Raw genomic sequence first — 20,479 nt, forward strand, 5'->3', positions numbered from 1 at the left:
CTATTCCACATTTCTATGATTATAGAATTATTGTTTCTGTGATGATTGGGACCATCTTGGCCAATACAGCGACAATAAAGCCCGATAAAAATGTGATGAATGACTTATTCAGGGGAGATGGCTGAGGCTTTACACAGGTAGGACGTTGCTTCCTGCAGGCAAGTTTCTGGCTATTATGCAGTGACCTAAACAATGCTCCCCTGGGGACAATTCCAGAAGGGACACCCAACGCCACACCACGGCCGCATCCTGGGAAGATACATCATGTCCCGGCCACCAGGGATCACCTGCCACCACATCAGCCCCACAGTCAGAGTCTGCTGGATGTGATTTGCCATGAATAGGCACTGCCTCAGCATCTTGGAACTCTCATCTTTTGTTGGTGGCCCCTCTCAAGGCATGAAAGCACCATCAACACCTTCTTCTCACATGGGGTTGATTTAATCCATACATTCCATGGATGAAAATTAAAAAAAAACCCTTAATATATAACAGAAATAAAAAGCAGGGAGTGTGAGGGCCCAGCACCCTGAAGGGAGACCCAAGAGCAAGGATGAGAAAGGAGAAACCCTTCAGCCTAAACTTTGACCCCAGGGACAGGAAAACAAGGATTCCCATTGACCAACAGTTCCCACTGGTCCCCAAAAATTCCCCACCAAGGGCAGAGGGGACACACGGGTGGGGACATCTCCAAGTTCCAGGCATGGTTGTCCCACTGCTTCAGCACCCCCCGGTCCCGGGCACATTGCTGAGTGTGTCCCGGGGTCACCCCCGGGGAAGTGGAGCTTCCTCAGAGCTGCCTCCAGTGCCATTAACGCAAATTCATTAGGAAATTTGCGTCTGTTGTTCGTGTGGAGGAGTAATTATGGGGCAGAATTGAGGAGGTGAGCAAAAGGAAAGAGGTAAAGATTAAATGCCGGAAGACACGTGGGAAGGATGTGCCGGGTGACCCCCAGGGGAGTCAGAATAGCCAAGGAATGCCTCATTTCCAGGGGGGGAGGCTTTGGAGAGTATAAAAGGCTCCCTGGCAGAGGGGTCTTCATTCACTCACCTCCACTTCTCTCCAGTCCTCACGGGTCATCAGGGTAAGTTGGAGTTTGCTGCTTGCCTTTACTTTTGGACTCGGTTTCTGTGGGTTTCTGCAGGATTTTTAGTGCTGTCTGGTTTGAGACCAGGCACTACAGAGGATCTGGGGACCAGAGATTGGTCTGTGACCAGAGATGGGTCTGTGACCAGAGATGGGTCTGGGACCAGAGATGGGTCTGGGACCAGAGATGGGTCTGGGCACCTCCTGGGTGGTTTCTCTCTGATGGAACCAGTGCTGGACCATGTGCTAAAGGCACGTGTATCCAATGCAAAAATGTGGAGATCTCAGGGACAGTCTGCCCTGGGATTCTGGACACCAGGCACCTCCCCAGCCACTTCGGGACGGACTTTGGGATAAGAATGCTTTAAGCTGGGCGATTCAGGCAGCAAAAAAACCCCAAACTCTCTTTTCCTTCCAGCTTTGCCAACACTCCAACCAACAAGATGCCCAGCGGCTGCTGCGGAGGAGGAAGCTACTCCCTGACCTGCTATAGCAGCTCCAAGGGCTGCAAGAGGCCCGTGTGCTGCTCCCCCATGCAGTGCTGCAGCCCCTGCTGCATGCCCGTGCAGTCCTGCTGCATGCCCATGTCCATGCCCTGCTGCTACACCATCACCAGCAACAACAACGGCGGCTGCTGCGGCGGCAACAACGGCGGCTGCTGCGGCGGCAACTGAGCCCTGCCTGGCTCCTCCCTGCTGGATTTGGATATGGATGTGGATAACAACCTGAATGTTCCTCCTCCTTCACTTAGAGATGTAGATCTTACCTTCTCTTCCTGCCTTCCATCCCCAGCTGCTCGTGAAGGGCTTTGAAGCCGCTCCCAGCGATCGGCGGGATCTTCCTTCGCCAGCCCTGGTCCTGCTCTTTGCTTTCCTCTTGGGGTGTGGGATGTTGAATTCTTTTCTTCACTGTTTTGCTTCAATCTGTCTGAAAAAAAAAAAAAAAAGGCAATAAACTGTAGTTTGTGACCCTGCAAACCTCCTGGAGTTGATGTGTTTGTTCGCTGCCTTTTCCTTGGGTGTTTTTCCAGTGTTGGGATGTTCCTATTTCCAAGGTGTTAAATGGGGGGGGGTGGTCCCTGCACAAAGAAATCAGGGCATCCCTGATGCTTCAGTTTAAGCACCAGTTGGGTTTCTGGCACCTCTGTGAGCAATATTTCTCCACCCAGTATAAAATAAAGAAATGGAAGAAAATAGGAGAGGGGAAGGTGGTGTGGAGATTTCAGAGCAGCTTTCCAGTGTCTGAAGGGGCTACAGGGAAGTAGGAGAGGGACTGTTCATCAGGAACTGGAGTGACAGGACAAGGGGGATGAGTTCAGACTGACAGAGGGGAAATTTAGGTTGGATATTGGGAAGAAATTGTTCCCTGTGAGGGTGGGGAGGCCCTGGCACAAGTTGCCCACAGAAGCTGTGGCTGCCTCATCCCTGGGAGTGTCCAAGGCCAGGTTGGACAGGGCTTGGAGCAACCTGGGCTAGTGGGAAGTGTCCCTGCCCATGGCAGGGGTGGAATGGGATGAGTTTTAAGGTCTCTTCGAACCCAAACCATTCTGTGATCCTATGAAAATAATACTATGAACTCACAAAGGATGTGAGCCCCTTCTGAAGCAGTCTGACAGGAAAGCTCCCTGGATTCCAAGAAGCCAGAGATCTGCCTCAGGACCTACAGACAGCCAAATAAACAGTTTGACACTTAGGAGACAGAGGTCTTGCCTCCGCTAAAACATCTGAGTAACCAGATACCAAGTTGAAGTGGGAGGACAAATCCTGAGAAAGCTCCACTGCCTTCGAGGAGCGACAGGATCAGCTGGAGTTGAACCAAAACCCTCAAAAACTGCACCAGAGTCCTTTTTATGCATTTAATGCCCTTTTCTCACTCTGTTTTCACACTGATACGTCCCTTTTTTTGCATTCTGATCTGTATCCCACTACCCAAATATGGCTTGAGCACCTCGGTTACACCAACAGCTGGACACGACTCCCCTGGGTGGGAAATGCCCCCCTAGATCAGCCCTTCTCACAGTTGCAGGTCTTGCCCATGGAAAATTTCCCTCTGGAGGCACAAGTGAAGCATTTGCCTTCACTTCTGCCCCATTAATTCCTTGTAAGTGAATAAATAAATCAGTTCTCTTGGGCTGGGAAGTTGGTTCCTCCTCAGAGGGGACCTGCTGGGGAGGAAATGCCACACATGTTCTTCTGCTCTGTCTGGAGAAGTTGCAATTACATGTGTTGTTCTCCAGTTTTACACTCAAGGAATTATTCTCATGCCAGGGAAGCCTGGAAAGGAGTTGGCAGCGTTTCCTGCAGGGCTGAAACAGCACAAAAATCTCAATCTGCTCCCCCCTGGCACTGTGCAGAAAGCAAAGCAAGGCCACTGTGACCATCCCGGGGGCTGGGGGCAGCTCACCCGAGAGGACCCCTCTGCAGAGCACCCCAGGGATCCCCAGGGATGTGAGGAAGCACAGGGAACTCGCCAGGCAGGCTTCACCATCCTCTCATTAGGCAGCTCCCAGGATAATGTACGAGCTCCTCCGATGGGAGCTGCAATTTCAGATCGTGGAAAAAATTCCTCCCAAACCCCCCATTCCTGCAGGACTGAGCCCCAGAGCAAAGCGTTAAACAAGGATTCATCCACCCTGCCCAAGGCTCTGCCTTACCTTGACCTTCCTCCTTTCCTCTTTCCCTCCCAGAAAATGGTTTCACCTCCCACTCAGCTCCGTGAGCCCAGTCAGGACCAGTTCTCTGTGCTGGTCACCTCAACCTTCTCACCCTTTGGTTCATTCTGGGCTCCTTCCATTTCCAACACCCACCTAAAGCCCCTCCCTTCCTGGTGAGGAGCTGAGGATGCTCCTTTTGGGACCAGGGCTCAGCAAAGCAGATTTCAGGAGGATGGAAGGAGAGGTTGCAGGAGGGACTCGTTGACTTGCATCACACCCAGTCCCAGGGCCACCATTCCTTGTGTTGCTGCTCGCACAGGCAGAGCTGCCCCTTAAATTTTTAATTTAAAAGAGAAATATTAATAAAATATTAATAAAAATAAAATTAATAAATAAAATCATAAATATTCAGAAGGGAATACTCAATACAGAGGTTTTGAAGGGGTTTCTAGGAAAGTAGTCCCAGCAAAGCATCACAAACCCCAACCTTGGTTTAGCAATGCCTGCACACAAACCTGACCCTCCACACACAGACTGGATTTGCAGAAGTTTGGACAAACCAAAAATCAGAGATGGTTTTGGCACGCCAAAGATGCTCTCGGGGTGCATGAGGGCGAGATGTGGGGGAGAGGTTGAACATGACCCAGCCCAGAACCCCCCTGTGGCAGCAGGGCAGGGGGGGATTCTGCCACCTCAGCTGAGACCCCCCAGCAGAGCTGCTCCAGCCCTGGGGAACAGCCCAGGGAGCACATGGAGTTGCTGGAGCCACTCCAGAGGAGCTGAGCAGAGGGATGGAGCAGCTCTGCTGGGAGGAAAGGCTGCAGAGTTGGGATTGTTCAGCCTGGAGAAGAGAAGCTTCGGGGTGACCTGATTGTGGCCTTGCAGGGCCTGAAGGGATCCTGCAAGAAACATGAGGAGAAACTATTTAGAAGGGCCTGGAGTGACAGGATAAGTGGGAATGGGTTCAGACTGACAGAGAGGAGGATTAGAAGAAATCCTTCCCTGTGAGGGTGGGGAGGCCCTGGCACAGGTTACCCAGAGAAGCTGTGGCTGCCCCATCCCTGGAAGTGTCCAAGGCCAGGTTGGAGCAACCTGGACTAGTGGAAGGTGTCCCTGCCCATGGCAGGGGGTGGAAATGGATGATCTTCAAGGTCCCTTCCAGCCCAAACCATGCCTTGATTCCACGGCCTTGCAGGACTCTCGTGCGGGTGACTGAGCCCCGAGCTCGGGTGGCTCTTGACGCGTCCCCATCACTTCTCGCTCCCTCCTCACGTGCCCGTCCCCGTGACAGGAACAAACAGCCCCATTTCCATGACGTTTCCCAAACCCGTGTTTCAAACACCAGCCTGATGAAACCACCCATCACGAGGCCCAGAGACACGAGGCCGGGGCTCAGTTTCGGGCCTTGCACTGACTCAGCAGCGGCGGGTGCTGAGTAAGGCCCAGAACATCCCCGGCCCTCACTGCCTGCCTTTGTCAAACAGATATGAGGATGCATTTTTCTGGCTCCCTGGCAAGGTTGTGGGGAGGACAAATTCATCAGTATTCATAGAAGCCCTTTGATTATCTGCAGGCTAAACAATTATGGGGCCCAACAAAGGTAGTGATCACAAGTAATAGGGCAAAATGCAAATACCAGGCGACACGTAGGGCTAAAAAATATGGGTTTGGGTTGGTAAACAGGGAAACTGGGATGGTCAATGGCTGTCTCACTTCCAGGAGGAAGGTGTTCAGGACTATAAAAGGTCTCCTGGCCCAGCTCACTTCATTCGTTCGTCTTCTCCTCCCTTCACCTCTCCTCACTCTTCAACAGGGTAAGTGAGAACTTCTGAATCTCCCTTCATTCCCCAAAAGGAAATCTTGGATATCTGAGAGCAGCATCCAGATCTAACTGGGGATCTGGGATGGGGTTTGGGAGTTGGGCTTCTATAAACTCTGCATGAGGATTTATGGGGCCTGGAAAGGTTAAAGGAGGCTCCAGGAGCATCAGCAGGGCCAGGCAGAGCAAGGGGTTGGAGAACATTCCAGGAGGGCCCAGCCTGAGGACTGCATGCACTGTGCTGGGCTGCTCTTCCTGGGAAATTAGGGATGCCCGGGAATGAGGAGGTGGGACTGACATTGGAGGAAAAAGAGGAGTTACAACCAACATTTACGAAACAAGACAACCCTTGGTTTCACCTCCTCTAACCTCCAAGTTGAGTACAACCAGAGCTTTGAATGAATTCTGTGTTTCCAAACCTCCTGCTCCCAGTCACAGACTGTCTCTGCTCCTCTCAGCTTTGCCTGGGTGGCTTCCCTCTGATGGAACCAGCACTGGACAATATTCCAAGTGCACAGGTGTCCAAACCAAAAACATGGAGATCCCAGGGACAGGCTGTCCTGGGATCCTGGACACCAGGGACTTTGGGATGGACTTTGGGATAAGGCAGCTTTAAGCTGCCTAAAGAACCAGGAGATTCAGGCAGAGAAAAAACCCAAACTCTGCAGTTCCAACTTCCTGGGCAGGGCAGAGGAGGGGCAGGCCCTGAGCTCTACTCTGGGGGGACCAGGGACAGCACCCAGGGAATGGCTGGAGCTGTGCCAGGGCAGGGTCAGGTTGGATCTCAGGAGAAGGTTCTTCCCCCAGAGGCTGGTTGGGCACTGACCAGGCTCCCCAGGGCAGTGGGCACAGCACCAAGGTTGCCAGCGCTCCAGGAGGGTCTGGATGATCCTCTGGGGCACAGAGTGGGACTCTTGGGGCTGGGCCTGTGCAGACTGAGGGTTGGACTGGATGGTCCTTGTGGGTCCCTTCCAACTCAGCACATTCTGTGATTCTTCCCAGCTTTGCCAACTCTCCAACCTACAAGATGCCCAACGGAGGCTGCGGCTGCTGCGGAGGAGGAAGCTACTCCATGACCTGCTACAGCACCCCGTCGTGCTGCAAGACCCCGATGTGCTGCTCCCCCATGCAGTGCTGCAGCCCCTGCTGCATGCCCGTGCAGTCCTGCTGCATGCCCATGTCCTGCTGCTACACCATCAGCAACAACAACAGGGGCTGCTGCGGCGGCTGCTGCGGTGGCAACTGAGCCCCCGGCCCTGCCCGCTGCCCTCCCAGCTCACCTGTGCTTCCAGACGTGGATATGGACCTGGACACCACCCCTGCTTTGCTTAGAGACTGTAGATCTCCTGTCCTTTGCCTGCCTTTGGTCACCCAGTGCTCGTGCAGTCGCTGCCCAGCGCTGGGTGGGGTTTCCCTCCGTGAGCCCTGGGCCCGCTGCTCCTCTTCTCTGGGTGTGTGGGATGTTGGATGCTTCAGTTCTCCCTTTCCTCCCTTTAACCTCTAATTAGTCATGAATCATAATAAAATGTGTCAGTTATGATCCTGCAAACTCCTGGGTTATGTTTATTCATTTACTCGTTTATCTTTCTCTTTTAAACCGGAGCTCTGGTCTGGGACGTTTTCAGCATTTGTTTAATTTCTTAATGTAATTAATTTTGCAACTATTTGTCATTCTGATGATGACAACACCCTGGAGTGGTGAAATTCTTGGGCCAGCCTCTCATCCAAGGGAAAGCAGGACTCATCAGTGTTATTTCAGCATCCCCTTGGTCACCCAGTTCCATTCTCCTCCCCCTGCTTTGACTTTGAAGACACAGTTTGCAATCAAAGCATCTGTGCGGTCCTAAAGCCAGAGTTAAAGGTCTTTTTTCCTAATGGAATTCTTTCCAGGGAATTTGCTGAGATTTAAAAGGTTTGATAAACCTTTTAAGAGGTTTGATATCTTGTCAATAAGATTAAATAGACCAGGAAGTGTGGTCTGCACAGAGGGAGGGAGTCATTGGCAGAATCACAGAATCACAGAATGGTTTAGGTTGGAAGGGACTTTAAAGATCATCTTATTCCACCCCCTGTCATGGGAAGGGACACCTCCCACCAGACCAGGTTGTCTAGAGTTCCAGATATAAGTCCAGTCTGATGGATTCAGAAACAGTACCTAATTTATCTGGAATTCTATTCAAATATGGCAAAATTTAAGAGACAAGATTAAGAAATTAAATATTTGCACTTGGTGATTTGTGAAATCCTCAGGAAGGGAAGTGACTCCAAAGCCACTCTTTTAAATCCAAGCCCAGCATAATCCTGGGACACTGGTAACAAGTTCTAAATCTAAAATCCTCATTGGTCTTGACAGATACCAAGTTCTTTTCCACCTTTCCCTGCTTCCTGCAAGGCAGTGACACTGTTCCTGCAGCTACAGAATAAATTATCTCCAGCACAGCCCTGAAACCACACCCCTGAATTCTGCACATGCTTTCCCCAGTGATTCAGACCCAAATTCCACTGGACAAACCTCTGAGCATCCCTTGGAGAGACTCCACCGTGGAGGGAGTGCATGGAAATGCCTCCTGCCCTGGGGGCTGCTGGGAGAGATGTTTTCCCAGTCCTTAAAAATGCCTCGACCCGTCCACAGAAATGCAAAACGGAGCAGCTGCGCTGAAAATGGGTCAAAGGAAAATGTCAGAAAGGTGGATATGCTGGAATGGTCCATGAGGTCACTGCTCCTCTGGCTGCCCTCATTCCAGATTTTCCACACATAAAAGGCTTTTCCTTGCTGTAGTCACTCACCTGGCCGAGGTGCTCCTGACCTGGAAGGGAATGAATTCATTTAAATAAGGGAATAAACATCCCATCCCCAGCCTGCCCTGGTCCATCCCTGCTCCTGGTGTCCAGAGGGATCCTGGGTTTGGAGCTCAAGTCTTCCAGTCACACACGGGGCAGCAACACCTGCTGTTCCTCATGGTCCTGATGTCACCCTGGATTCCCTCCCCGTGCCCTGGAAGGACTCCTGGGCCTTCCTGTGGTTTTCCCACTGCCACGAGAGTCTCCTTTTGGGCACATCACTCAGCATCCCGGTATTCCAGGTATCCTTATCCCAGGATCCCATCTGACTGACAGGAGGTAACAGCACATCTGAGCATGACCAGTGGGAGAACTAATTAGATAATGGGCCACTGCACATGCAAAAGAGCTGAGCTGACGTTCCACCGAGGGAGATGCTAATTGGGGCTGATTAATCCAACAGCAAGTACCAGAACAAAACACACACATGGCCGTGGCAGAGCTCGGCTCCTCATTCCCAGGGTATGTCTCATTCCCAAGAGACCTCGGCCACATATAAAAGCTTTCAGCCCCAGCTCTGTCCCCAGGACTCCGACTCCCTGCCCAGCCCGTCCGTCCCGCTCCCAGGGTGAGTTGGATTCTCTCAGCTCTCTCAGGTTCCTCACTATTTTTTCACAGAAACAGCAAAAAAAAAGGAGTTGTGGTTTGGTTGCTTTTTCCCAGATGGTTTATTCCCGAGGGCTTGATCATATGGCTTGTGAGTCACCTGAGGAGAACTCCTGAGGGAGCTGGGGGGGCTCAGCCTGGAGAAAAGGAGGCTCAGGGGGGACCTTCTGGCTCTGGAATTCCCTGACAGGAGGAGGGAGCTGGGGGGGGGTGTCGGGCTCTGCTCCCAGGGAACAAGGGACAGGAGGAGGGGAACAGCCTCAGGCTGTGCCAGGGGAGGGTCAGGTTGGCCATGAGGAGGAATTTCCTCCTGGAAAGGGTGTTCAGGCTTGGCAGGGGCTGCCCAGGGAGGTGGGGGAGTGCCCAGCCCTGGAGGTGCCCAGGGCAGGACTGGCTGTGGCACTGAGTGCTCTGGGCTGGGGACAAGGTGGGGATGGGGCACAGGGGGGACTGGATGATCCTGGAGGTCTTTTCCAACCTCAAGGATTCTGGGAATGATTCCGTGATCTCTGCCCCAGGATGCAGCACCAGAAGGGCCTCAGCGACCAGGACTTGTGCCACGACAGCTCGGGCTGTGCCGGGAAGGGCTGGACATGGCCCAGATCCAGCGGGAGCTGCCACGAAAGCCCCGGGAGCCTCAGCCATGACCTTGATGGGTCCTGCCAGAGCGCTCCCCAGGGCTGCCAGCCCCCCGAGCCGTGCCCACCCCAGCAGAGCTGCCAGCCCCGCCGGCGGGTGGAGGTGAACCACGCGCCCCCCGCGTGCCCCCCGCCCGCCAGGATCCACCGCCGGCCCCTGCAGCAGTACCGGCCCTCCCCGCCCTGCCAGGACCAGGAGTCCTGCAGCAAGCCCAGGAGGAGGGTGGAGCAGTGTCCCCCCGAGGATGACAGTCCCCCCGTGGTCCTGCAGCCCCTGCCCCTGCCCCATCGCCGCCCCTGCGGCCCGTGTTGCCCCCCACCCGTCCAGCGCTGCCCCCCACCCATCCAGAGGTGTCACCCACCCGTCCAGAGGTGCCACCCACCCCTCCAGCGCTGCTGCCCGGCCCCCATCCCCCTGCCACCACGCCCCTGCCACCACCAGCAAAAGCAGGTCACTCTCTTGCCACCCTGTGTGCAGAAGTGCTGAGCACGGGGACAGCGAGGTGCTGGGACCCCTCACTGAGGTCTGAGACCCCTCCCCAGGGTCTGGGACCCTTCCCCAGCATCTGGGACACCTCCTCAGCATGTCCCCAGTCAGTGCTGGGGGGGTCCCACTCCTTGCCCAAATGATGCTCCCGTGGCTGAAGGTTCATTGCTGCTCTTTGCACATCAGATTTGGGGTCCCAACCCCCTGCTCGGCCCCAGCACTGACACTTTAAATTCCCAGTGCCCTCCCCTGCCGGGCTTTGGTCTTCCTTGGGGAAGAGAAGCTGTTTCTTCCCTCGTCTGAGCAACCTGGAGATGGAGGACCATCCTGCCACGGATTCACCTTCTCCCGTGGGTTCAGTGGACTCTGATTTAAAAGATGTTTGAAAACAGCAACAGGACTTTACTGGGAAAAAAAGTAACCACTGTGACTGCAGGAGCATCAGGGACTCCTGCACATTTATTTTCTCCCCGTGTATTAGAGAATAAAGCTGAAAAAAAATTAGCAGACACTTGGTTCCTTTTTTTTTTAACCCCCCAAAACATCACCAACGTTACAACGAGATGTTGTTAAAAGCCATTAAAATTCTCACGAGGAAACTTCAAGTCAAAATTAGGGTTCGCACCTGAGGGTTTCAGCTCTGGCCGAAGGGGTTTCACCAGGAAAATCCTCCCCTCCCTGTTCACCCACCACAGGACCGCGGGATGGATCCTCTGCGGTGCACATGGAGGTACAAACAGTCAGCTCCGAGAGCATTCCAGCACCTTCCTCACCCAGAGAGCCCTGCGCGGGCACAACACCCTCATTTAAATGCTAATCAGCTTAATGAGCGCGTGGCCCGGCACGTGAGGTGTGGCTGTGCGTGCCAGGGATGCCTTTTCACTCCCGCAGGAAGGTGCAGCCCCGGCTCTTCCCCCGCAGCTCCCCGGCTCTCACAGGCGCTGCAAACCTGCTTTTTCTCTCTCACTTTGCCAGAAAAGCCTCCCACAAGGTGCATTAAAATATCTAATGTTGCTTCTGTGTGTTGCTCAAGTGTGTCCTCGCAGAACCCCCAAGGAAAACTGGAAAGGGAAAAAGGAGTTTCTTCTTTTTTTTTCTTCACCACAACAATTTATTTTTCTCATGTCTAATTTTACCCAAACAAAACACCACTTATATATGAAATCTAACTTAGGAGATCCCTTATTTTATTAGCTGTTTTCTTCCCAGTTCCCAGGCACTGGCCCAGTGCACTGACTCAGAGCCCACAGACTGAGTTTAGCCCTGACCAGCATTTTCAGGTCAGCTTTGGTCCATCTTATCTTCCAAACTGCTTTTCACTTGCCACCCCAGCCCTCCCAGCCCAGTTAGTCCAGCCCAGTTAGTCCAGCCCAGCCCTCCCAGTCCATCCCAGTCCATCCCAGCCACAGGACCGTTTCTCCAGCAGTTTCAGCCCCTCGCCCCAAGTTGGTGCCACCTGTAGATTTGCCAAGTCCACCCCATTATCCAGGGTATTAATGAAGATCTCAAACAGGACCAGCACCAGTGTCAGCCAGTTTTTCACCCACTAGGTAGTTCATTCATCCAGTCCACACTGGATGGACAGTCCAGTCCATGAGGCTGCCCTGGAAAACTGTGCCAAAAACCACCCATCACACTCATGGAATCCTGGAATGGCTTGGGTTGGAAGGGACCTTAAAGATCATCCAGTTCCAACCCCCTGCCATGGGCAGGGACACCTTCCACAAGACCAGGTTGCTCCAAGCCCTGTCCAGCCTGGCCTTGGACACTTCCAGGGATGGGGAATCCATGGAATAAACCTGTGCCAGGGCCTCCCCACCCTCACAGGGAATATCCTAATATCCCCCTTCCTAATATCCTGTCTAAACCAGCACATGGAATCCTGGAATGGTTTAGGTTGGAAGGGACCTTAAAGATCATCCTGTTCCACTCCCTGCCATGGGGACACCTTCCTCTATCCCAGGTTGCTCCAACCTGGCCTTGGACACTTCCAGGGATGGGGCAGTCACAGCTTCTCTGGGCAACCTGTGCCAGGGCCTCCCCCTGCACAGAACCAACCTCTTCATCACCAAAACCAATCAGCACAATTTGCTTTTGGTGACTCTGAGCTGGCTCTTCCCAGTCACCTGTTTGTGCTTCAGGCACCTCCTGGAAATGTCCCTCCTGGGCAGCAGAAGGGGAAGGCCGGGTCGTTGAGCCTGGGCACATCATGGCTCCTGACTCACAGGTCACACATCAGCCTCCACTCAGTGTCCTGGTGCTCTGGAGATGGTGAATAAGTACTTTATTACCTGCCTCACACGACAATGTGTGCCTTAAATGCTGTAAGTCTTTTATGTGCCCCGCTGGGTAATTAAAAGATGCTTATCAGAAATCGTGAGTCAAGCAGGACATGGGAACAGCATCCAAATGGAGGAGATGTTTTGCCAATAAATAATTTAATCCTCGTTCCTGCAGAGTGTTTCATTTATGAGGGGAAGACTTGGAACCCTATAAAAGGCCCCGGTCCCTTTGCCTGTCACAATCTGCTCCCCTGGTCAGCGCCTGCCTTCCCTTGGGAACGGGGTAAGACACAGCCCTGGGTCATTTTTGGATGGGGTTTGGATTCAGGAGGTCACAGACCTGACTTGTTACACTTGAACCTTCAAGAATGATGGGCTAAGCCAAGACAGAAGCTGTTGGGAGACCTGGGTGTGGGATTGGCACTACGGGCTAAGCCAAGAAAGAGGCTCTTGAGGGTGTGGGATTTACACACATGGTGTCTTATGGTTGATTCTGTTCCTGGAGGGAAAAAAAATGAAGGGGAAGGTCAGAAAGAGGGTTTGGACTTAATCTGACCGGCATTGGGCAGCTGTAGGTGTTTCCTTTGGACCCAGACCCTCAGGATAGTCGGGTGTGACCCGGTCACGTCTCACTAACGAGGCTTTACGGGGAGTCAAACAAAACCAGAGCAGACGGTGACACCAGCCTGCTGTTTTCCAGGCTTTTCCCTGCAGCTCAGCAATGATCTACTCTTCTGGAAGAGAATCCTACTTCAACCTGAACTCCACCTGGTACGACCCCTCGGGGTCGTGGCTGGACACCCGGCGGACCCCATTCCGCTACGGCTACGCCAACTGCTGCTCCTCGGGCTGCGACGGCGAGGGCGTCGAGGGCATGAGGGGCCACGACTACCGGCACTACGGCTACAGGCAGCCCGTCTGCTCCGAGAGGTGCCAGGGCTACGGCTCCTCCGAGTGCTGCCACGGGGGCTCCGCCTGCGTCCGGAGACCCACCTACAGCTACGGCTCCTCGGGGGGCTGCCAGGGCTACGGGAGGTCCGTCTGCTCCGAGAGGTGCCAGGGATCAGCAGGGGGCTGCCAGGGCTACGGGAGGTCTGTCTGCTCCGAGAGGTGCCAGGGATCAGCAGGCTCGTGCCACGGAGGGGGCTCGAGCTGTGTCAGGAGACCCACGTACAGCTCAGGGTCGTCAGGGGGGTGCCAGGGCTACGGCAGGTCGGTGTGCTCGGAGACGTGCCACGGCTCAGGGTACCAGGGGGGCAAGGTGAGCTATGGGAAGGCCTCACAGTGCATCCCACAGTGTGTCCCGCAGAGCAGCCCCAAATGCATCCCACAGAGCGCTCCAAAGTGTGCCCCAAAGTGCATCCCACAGAGTGCCCCAAAGTGTGCCCCAAAGTGCATCCCCCAGAGTGCCCCGAAGTGTGCCCCAAAGTGTGTCCCAGTGCAGACCTGTCCCCCTCCAGCGCAGGTTTGTCCCCCTCCAGTGCAGGTCTGTCCTCCTCCAGTGCAGGTCTGTCCTCCTCCAGTGCAGGTCTGTCCCCCTCCAGCGCAGGTTTGTCCCCCTCCAGTGCAGGTTTGTCCCCCTCAAATCCAGCAAGGCTGTGTGCCTGTGCCAAAGGGCATCCCAAGCCAGCAGCAGAAGCAGGTCTGCAAAATTCCAGCCCGGAAGATAAAGTAGAAGCCAAGAGGAGTGAGGACAAATGAAGGGAACGTCTCACTCCTGCACCCTCTGATGGGCCCCACGTCCTGTGCTGCTCACGGGGCTCTGCTCTGTCATCTTGCTTGTAACGTGCTTTGAAGGCGTAACCCACGGTCTCTGTGAAATATTAAATGCTCTTCCCCTCCTTATTTCACTGCAGACATGGAGGTAATAAAAAATGATGGCTCAAAACCCCCCTTGGCATCAGTGTTTTCCACTTCATCCCTTCGAGCTGCTTCTGGTCCTTCTTGTGGCCAGAGCTGGTGTTTGCACCCTCATGAGGCTCCTGCTTGGTTCAACCTGATGTCTTTTGATTCCTCCTCTGGTCAACTTCCTTGCTGGGAGGAAATAACAGTTTTCATCATGTTTGTGCAACACAGTAATTAAATAGCAATATAGTCATGGAAAAAAATCCCCCACATTTCATCAGAGAAGTAAAAATGAGAGGGTCTGCCTGGCACTTCATTTCATCCACCCAAGAGGCAACAGGAACAGCTGGACTTGCACCACAAACCTCCAAAAAAAAGCCCTGGGGAAAAAAGTCAGGGAGAGAATTTGGGAATGGCTCTAACAGGGTGAAAGGCCCCGAACTCCTGGTTAGATAAGGCCTGGTGGGGCTGGGAGAGGAATCACCAGGGAGGATTTCTGGAGCAAAGCAGGGATCTGGAGCCGGTGACACAGCATCGTGTCCTCAGAGGCTCCTGGCACCTCACCTAACCCAGGTGAGAGCCTCCCTCAGCTCCATCTCCCCTGTCCTGCCCGGCCCAGCCCCCAGGACGTGACACATCATGGAATCAGCTGCTTCCCAGCACTAATGGGGGAGATTTCTCCTGCAGCACCACTTGAATAAGGAAAAGAAGCAGGAACAGGTGCAAGGGCACCTTCCTGGGGTGGAGGGTTTAGAGGTGGCCACATGCTCCCCCAACACCGCCACAGGCTGTCCTTGCAACGTCCCAAAGAAAATTCCTTCCATAAACCCAACAAATTACCCCCCCAAAAAAGCCACCATCCACTCAAAATATTGTCAGGGGACTCAGGGAAGCCTCTCCTGAAGAGCAGGAGCTTTGCAGGAGATGTGAGGGCTCAGAGACCAGCCGAGGGGTCAGTATGGTCCTGTCAGGGTCTCCCACGAGTGTCCTCCCCACCAGGCCATGCTCAGGGGCCCCTGTCACCGACAGAAAGGATGAACAGGTTTCTCCCCATCCACGTGACCTGGGCTGGAATGGCTCGTGGATCCAAGTTTCACAAGGATTTTTGTTCTCCCAACGTTTGTGAAATATCCCGAGTCACATTCCAGTTTCCTCATCTCTCAGTTGCTTCAGGTGATTCAGCTCCTCTGGGGGCTGATGAGTCTTCTCAACTCTGCATTTTAATTCCAATTCAATCTGTGCCATTATTAATATTACAGTGGCCTCTAGAGTCCTGGCTGAGATCAGCCCTGGGCAGATCCATAGGCAGAAAGACACATTTCTCCCCCAAGCAGAGCATTAAATCAGTGAAGATGCTGATCCCAATGTCCTCCCCCTCCAGCCTGGATACTCTTGGGCTCCTGTGGAGCTTTAAATTCCTTCTGTTTGGCTTAAAAGCCCTTGAGTAATGAAAAGACTGGCTTGGACTCTTGCAAGGCTCCTTTCAGTGCCTCCTGGCTGGTTTTACTCAGAATTAGGGGTCTCTGGTGTTGCTCCCTGCCCATGTCCCCCCTCCTGCCTTCACCCACTCCCACGGTCAGCAGGAGTTTGGTGCAAAGCCTCACCTCGCCATGTCCCATCTCTAAACCCCCAAATCAAACCTCAGTGAGAGCTTTAGAGCCCAGGAGTGACTTGACTGCCTTTGTAACCCCCCAGGACCGAGCCCCAGTGCTGGCCCAGGGGCTCCTGGAGGACACAGTCCTTGTTTTCAGGTCACTCCACACACAGACCAGCCCCAGGCTCTGTGATCCCCTGCTGCCACCCTCATACCTGCAGCCCTAATCCCCTTTGTCTCCTTCACCCACTCACAACCCAGATTCTTTTTTTCCCACGCTGACCAAATACATTTATTTTTACCACACACCCCCACAGCCTCATTTGTTCCCTTTCCCTTTCATTTTTGGGTTCCCTTCACAACCCAGCCCACCAGCCCACCCCACAATCCCACCTTCCCCTAATATTTGTCCCTTCCCAGTTTGGGCTTGCGGCTGCTTTGCATTAAGCCCAAGAAACAGGTAAATTGTGCAGTCAAAGGCAACAAGGCCATCCAGAAACCTGCCCATCCCGAGCCAGGCGTGGTGGGCAATTAACATTTTTCTGGAGTAAGGAGGGGAACGGCGGGATATCGATCTGCTCCCAGCACCATGAGTCAAATCAGCAAGGCAAAAACTCCCAATTAGCAAAGTGCTCGGGGTGCTGAACAAGCAAGTCCCTCCAGTGGGGCCCCATCTGGTTTCCGGAGGGAACACACGGGGTGCCCTATAAAAGCCCTCGCGCCCCTTCGCTCCTCATCGCCTCGGCCTCACGTCTCCTCCGAGCTCCTGCTGAACGGGGTAAGTGCAGCTTCATCAAACTTTGGCACCTCTGATGCTCACCAGCCCTGCCCTGACCCCGAGCTCTTGGCCTCCTGTGTCCCATCCCTGTGACTGTCTCTGGCTCAGACCTTCTGCCTCGTTGTCTTCTTCATCCATTTCTGTAGATAAAGAATAAAAAGCAAGTTGGAAAACATAAAACTTGCTGGCTCAGATGGCTGAGGACTCCTCGGGACTCTGTCCACCCCTTCTCACTCATCCCTGGGAGTTTTAACTTCTCTCTGATTTATTTGCTAAACACAGAAGGGAAAGATTTGCCCAGAGAACCAGCACAGGCAGACATGGGCTGCTAATTTTTCTCTCTTCTTCAAGAACCTGGATTATAATCATAGAATCATGGAATGGTTTGGGTGGGAAAGGGCCTTAACAATCATCTTGTTCCACCCCCTGCCATGGGCAGGGACACCTTCCACTAGCCCAGGTTGCTCCAAGCCCCTTCCAACCCGGCCTTGGACACTTCCAGTGTTCTTTGCCGTGGCACTCACTCAAAGATGAGTCTTCCCAGCAGGTCTCCAAGGATGTGCTCCCGCCAGGACAAAGACCAGTGCCACCAGCAGGAACGATCCTCCTGCCACAGCAGTGAAGGGTGTCACAGGAGCAGTGGATCCGGATGCCACGGGAGCAGTGGTGGATCTGGATGCCACAGGAGCAGTGGATCTGGATGCCATGGCAGCAGTGGTGGATCTGGATGCCACGGGAGCAGTGGTGGATCTGGATGCCATAGGAGCAGTGGTGGATCCTGCCATGGCAGCAGTGGATCCGGATGCCACGGGAGCAGTGGTGGATCTGGATGCCACAGGAGCAGTGGATCTGGATGCCATGGCAGCAGTGGTGGATCTGGATGCCACAGGAGCAGTGGTGGATCCTGCCATGGCAGCAGTGGATCTGGATGCCATGGCAGCAGTGGATCTGGATGCCATGGCAGCAGTGGATCTGGATGCCACGGGAGCAGTGGTGGATCCTGCCACGGAAACACCCAGGAGTGCCAGCAGCAAATCTACCAAGTGTCCTCGAAGATGAAGTGATCAGACCCTCATCTGCAGGTGATCCAGGCATGTCCTTGACCCTGTGCCCAGTTCAGAAAGCTTTGCATGTCCCCAGCAATTCCCAAAGAAAATGTCTCCTCCCCCTCCCCTGGTGAGTCCTGTGACCTCTCCTGAGCTTTGTCTGTGGGTGCTGAAATAAACTCTCTGTTCATGGCACAGCTTTCTCTGTATCATCTGTGACTGCACAGAGCCAAAATCTGGAGTTTGGGAGGGGTTTTGAGCCATTTCAATCTGGAGTTTGGAATGGGTTTTTAGACACTACAGTTCAGGGTTCAGGAGGGTTTTGTGTGGATGATTTCCCTTTCCCCTTGTGTTTCGTGTCACAGTACAAGACACCTCGTGCTTGTTTAACGCCCTGACATTGCCCTGCCCAGACAGGGTTTGGGCACTGCCACAGCCCCACTTTGGGCTCCAAAGGAAAAGAAAGAGACAATAAAGATTTTCAGATGCTGACAACTCTCCCCCACACCCCCTTCCCACACAGCTGGAGACCCAAGACCCCCAGCAAGACCCCAAGGGCTGCCTTGCACAGCTCAGGGCTGGCTCTGGGCACAACCACAGGGCAGAAAGAGTCTCATAGACAAAGAACCCCATTTTTTTGCCTTTTGGCCCCAAAAGGCCAACCCTGGGGGAGGTATCTCCACGTGCTGGTGGCAAACCTCCCAGCAAGCCTTTCTAGAAACCCTCTGCCCAGCCCTTGAGGAGCTCTGGGCCGGGCCGGGGGCGTCAGCGTTACACAACACGCTGACAAATTTCTTCTCAACTTGTAATTAAAAGGAATTGGGTAATTTATTGCTCTGGCATTGCCATTCATGAAATGGATGTTACCTTGATAAGATGGTTCTCGAGTGCGTCAGGAGGATCAGAAATATCTGGCATTGCTGAAAAGGGTGCAGGCAGCAGCTCACTCTCTGCTTTGGGATCCTTTGGAAAAGCTCTCAGTGTGACTCTGGAATTTGCCTTGAGCCCCCCCCATGTCAAACCCCATTTTCAAGGCACTTTGAAGTGGCCAAACCCAAAATCTAGAGGTGCCCAGGCCAGCTGGTTGGATGCTCTTCATTCACAAACTCAGCACGAGGAACTGAGCACAGCGAGTTGTCGGGGGCCAAAAATTACTTGGAGTCTTTTTTTCCCGAAGAATATTGACCATATTTTTCTGATGGGAGAACAAAACACAATTAAGCAGCCTGGGTACAGTTTGCCCTGACACTGTTCCAGTTTGTAACAGCAATTTAGCAATACAAAAGAAGCATTTAGGTTGCTCACCTGGTTCTTTAACCCTGCCCTGTCCTCCCACCTTTCCAAAAATCCTCCGTGTTTCGGGAACACCGAATGTGTCAGATGGGTTTTGGGATGCAGGAACCACTCAGGACTTGCAGTGACTTAACAAAGAGTCAGGCACTTGTGTTGAAAGCAGGAGCTCAGGAGAGGCAGGAGAGGCACCTCGGTGCCTTCCCAAGGGATGCTGGGTGTGAAACAGTCTTAGGAAAGGTGGGATGAGGCTCCATTTCCCTGGGATCAGCATAAAACCTTAATCAACATGGAGAAAGACAAATTAAAGGCAGGAGAAGTGGCCCAAAAATACCAACTCCTTGAGCATCTCGGCTGGAAGGGAAATGTTTTCCACCCAGTGTTTCCCAAGCACTTTCCCCTTGACAAAATCTCAGCAGCTCCCCTACTTTAGCTGGAAATCCTGAGTTTAGTCTTTTATTTGCTGCCTGTTTAATTACTGAACTTCCAGTTTAATTACTGAAATATCTTCCACAAGCAGTGACAGAAAAGAGCCAAACAAGCTCCGTGGTCCTAAACAATTCCCAGCCCACGCAGAGAAAAGGTACAGGGAGTATCCCAAATTATTGCTTGTGATCAGCTCTCACTGCAAACATGGCCCAGCCTGGAGGCCTGTGTGGGTCTGGGCATCCTCCGGAACAGCACCGGGATTAACTCAATTAGGAGCTAATTGGGGGTCAGGGAAAACCCAAAAAGGACCTTCCTACAAGTTCAAGACAGTCCCCGGGGTCTGACAGGTCCCCACAATGTGGCAGCCACGGTGTGACACCACAGGCAGCACCCACGGGACCCTCGTCCTGCACGTGGCAGCACCGAAGCTGGAATAAAAACCTGGAATAAAACCACCAGCACTGCTCGGGAATTACTCACGGGCTGAAAGTCAACCACATAATTATGCACCTTGCTAATCCTGGATCGCTACCCAGGGCAGGGCTTCTCCCTTCCAAAAATAAGAATTCCAACTGCTTGTGGTCCTTCTGGCAACAGCAGAAAACCTTTCACCGGCAAAGAAAGGTTTGGGGGGATCTTTTCTCTCTCTTCATCACTCCACTGTGTTTTGGATGGTTCCAAGGGAAATGAGCCAACAGTGGGACCAGTCAAACCACACAATCCCAGAATCATTCAGGCTGGAAAAGCCCTCCAAACCCATTGAGTCCCCCCTGTGCCCCATCCCCACCTTGGCCCCAGCCCAGAGCACTCAGTGCCACAGCCAGTCCTGCCCTGGGCACCTCCAGGGCTGGGCACTCCCCCACCTCCCTGGGCAGCCCCTGCCAAGGCCTGAACACCCTTTCCAGGAGGAAATTCCTCCTCATGGCCAACCTGACCCTCCCCTGGCACAGCTTGAGGCCGTTTCCCCTCCTCCTGTCCCTTGTTCCCTGGGAGCAGAGCCTGACACCCCCCCGGCTCCCCCCTCCAGTCAGGGAGTTCCAGAGCCAGAAGGTCCCCCCTCAGTCTCCTTTTCTCCAGGCTGAGC

At 53.5% G+C, this 20,479-nt stretch overlaps 3 protein-coding genes across 5 annotated transcripts; all 3 read left to right on the top strand.

The window, feature by feature from the left end:
* Positions 1 to 4,931: 4,931 nt before the first annotated feature.
* On the top strand, positions 4,932 to 6,916 carry LOC127462485 (keratin-associated protein 5-5-like). 3 transcript variants are annotated; one of them, XM_051771129.1, is made up of 3 exons: positions 4,932 to 4,969; positions 5,460 to 5,554; positions 6,562 to 6,916. In XM_051771129.1, the coding sequence occupies exon 3, from the start codon at positions 6,587 to 6,589 to the stop codon at positions 6,803 to 6,805; it is 219 nt and encodes a 72-aa protein (XP_051627089.1). In that variant the 5' UTR covers positions 4,932 to 4,969; positions 5,460 to 5,554; positions 6,562 to 6,586; the 3' UTR covers positions 6,806 to 6,916. The 3 variants fall into 3 exon arrangements, with proteins under 3 accessions (XP_051627089.1, XP_051627087.1, XP_051627088.1); XM_051771127.1 differs by lacking the exon at positions 4,932 to 4,969 and adding an exon at positions 4,979 to 5,340; XM_051771128.1 differs by lacking the exon at positions 4,932 to 4,969 and adding an exon at positions 4,979 to 5,175.
* Positions 6,917 to 13,117: 6,201 nt separating this feature from the next.
* Positions 13,118 to 14,088, top strand: LOC127462506 (keratin-associated protein 5-1-like). Its single transcript, XM_051771153.1, has 2 exons — positions 13,118 to 13,674; positions 14,005 to 14,088. The coding sequence occupies exons 1-2, from the start codon at positions 13,135 to 13,137 to the stop codon at positions 14,086 to 14,088; spliced, it is 624 nt and encodes a 207-aa protein (XP_051627113.1). The 5' UTR covers positions 13,118 to 13,134.
* A 3,099-nt stretch (positions 14,089 to 17,187) lies between these two features.
* Positions 17,188 to 17,694, top strand: LOC127462476 (sericin-1-like). Its single transcript, XM_051771110.1, has 2 exons — positions 17,188 to 17,255; positions 17,424 to 17,694. Exons 1-2 carry the CDS (start codon positions 17,188 to 17,190, stop codon positions 17,692 to 17,694), a joined length of 339 nt encoding a protein of 112 aa, XP_051627070.1.
* The last annotated feature ends 2,785 nt before the right edge of the window (positions 17,695 to 20,479 follow it).

Source organism: Manacus candei, unplaced genomic scaffold (assembly GCF_025592945.1).
Source record: "Manacus candei isolate 608988 ecotype Guabito, Panama unplaced genomic scaffold, ASM2559294v1 h1tg000128l, whole genome shotgun sequence".
Lineage (NCBI taxonomy): Eukaryota > Metazoa > Chordata > Aves > Passeriformes > Pipridae > Manacus > Manacus candei.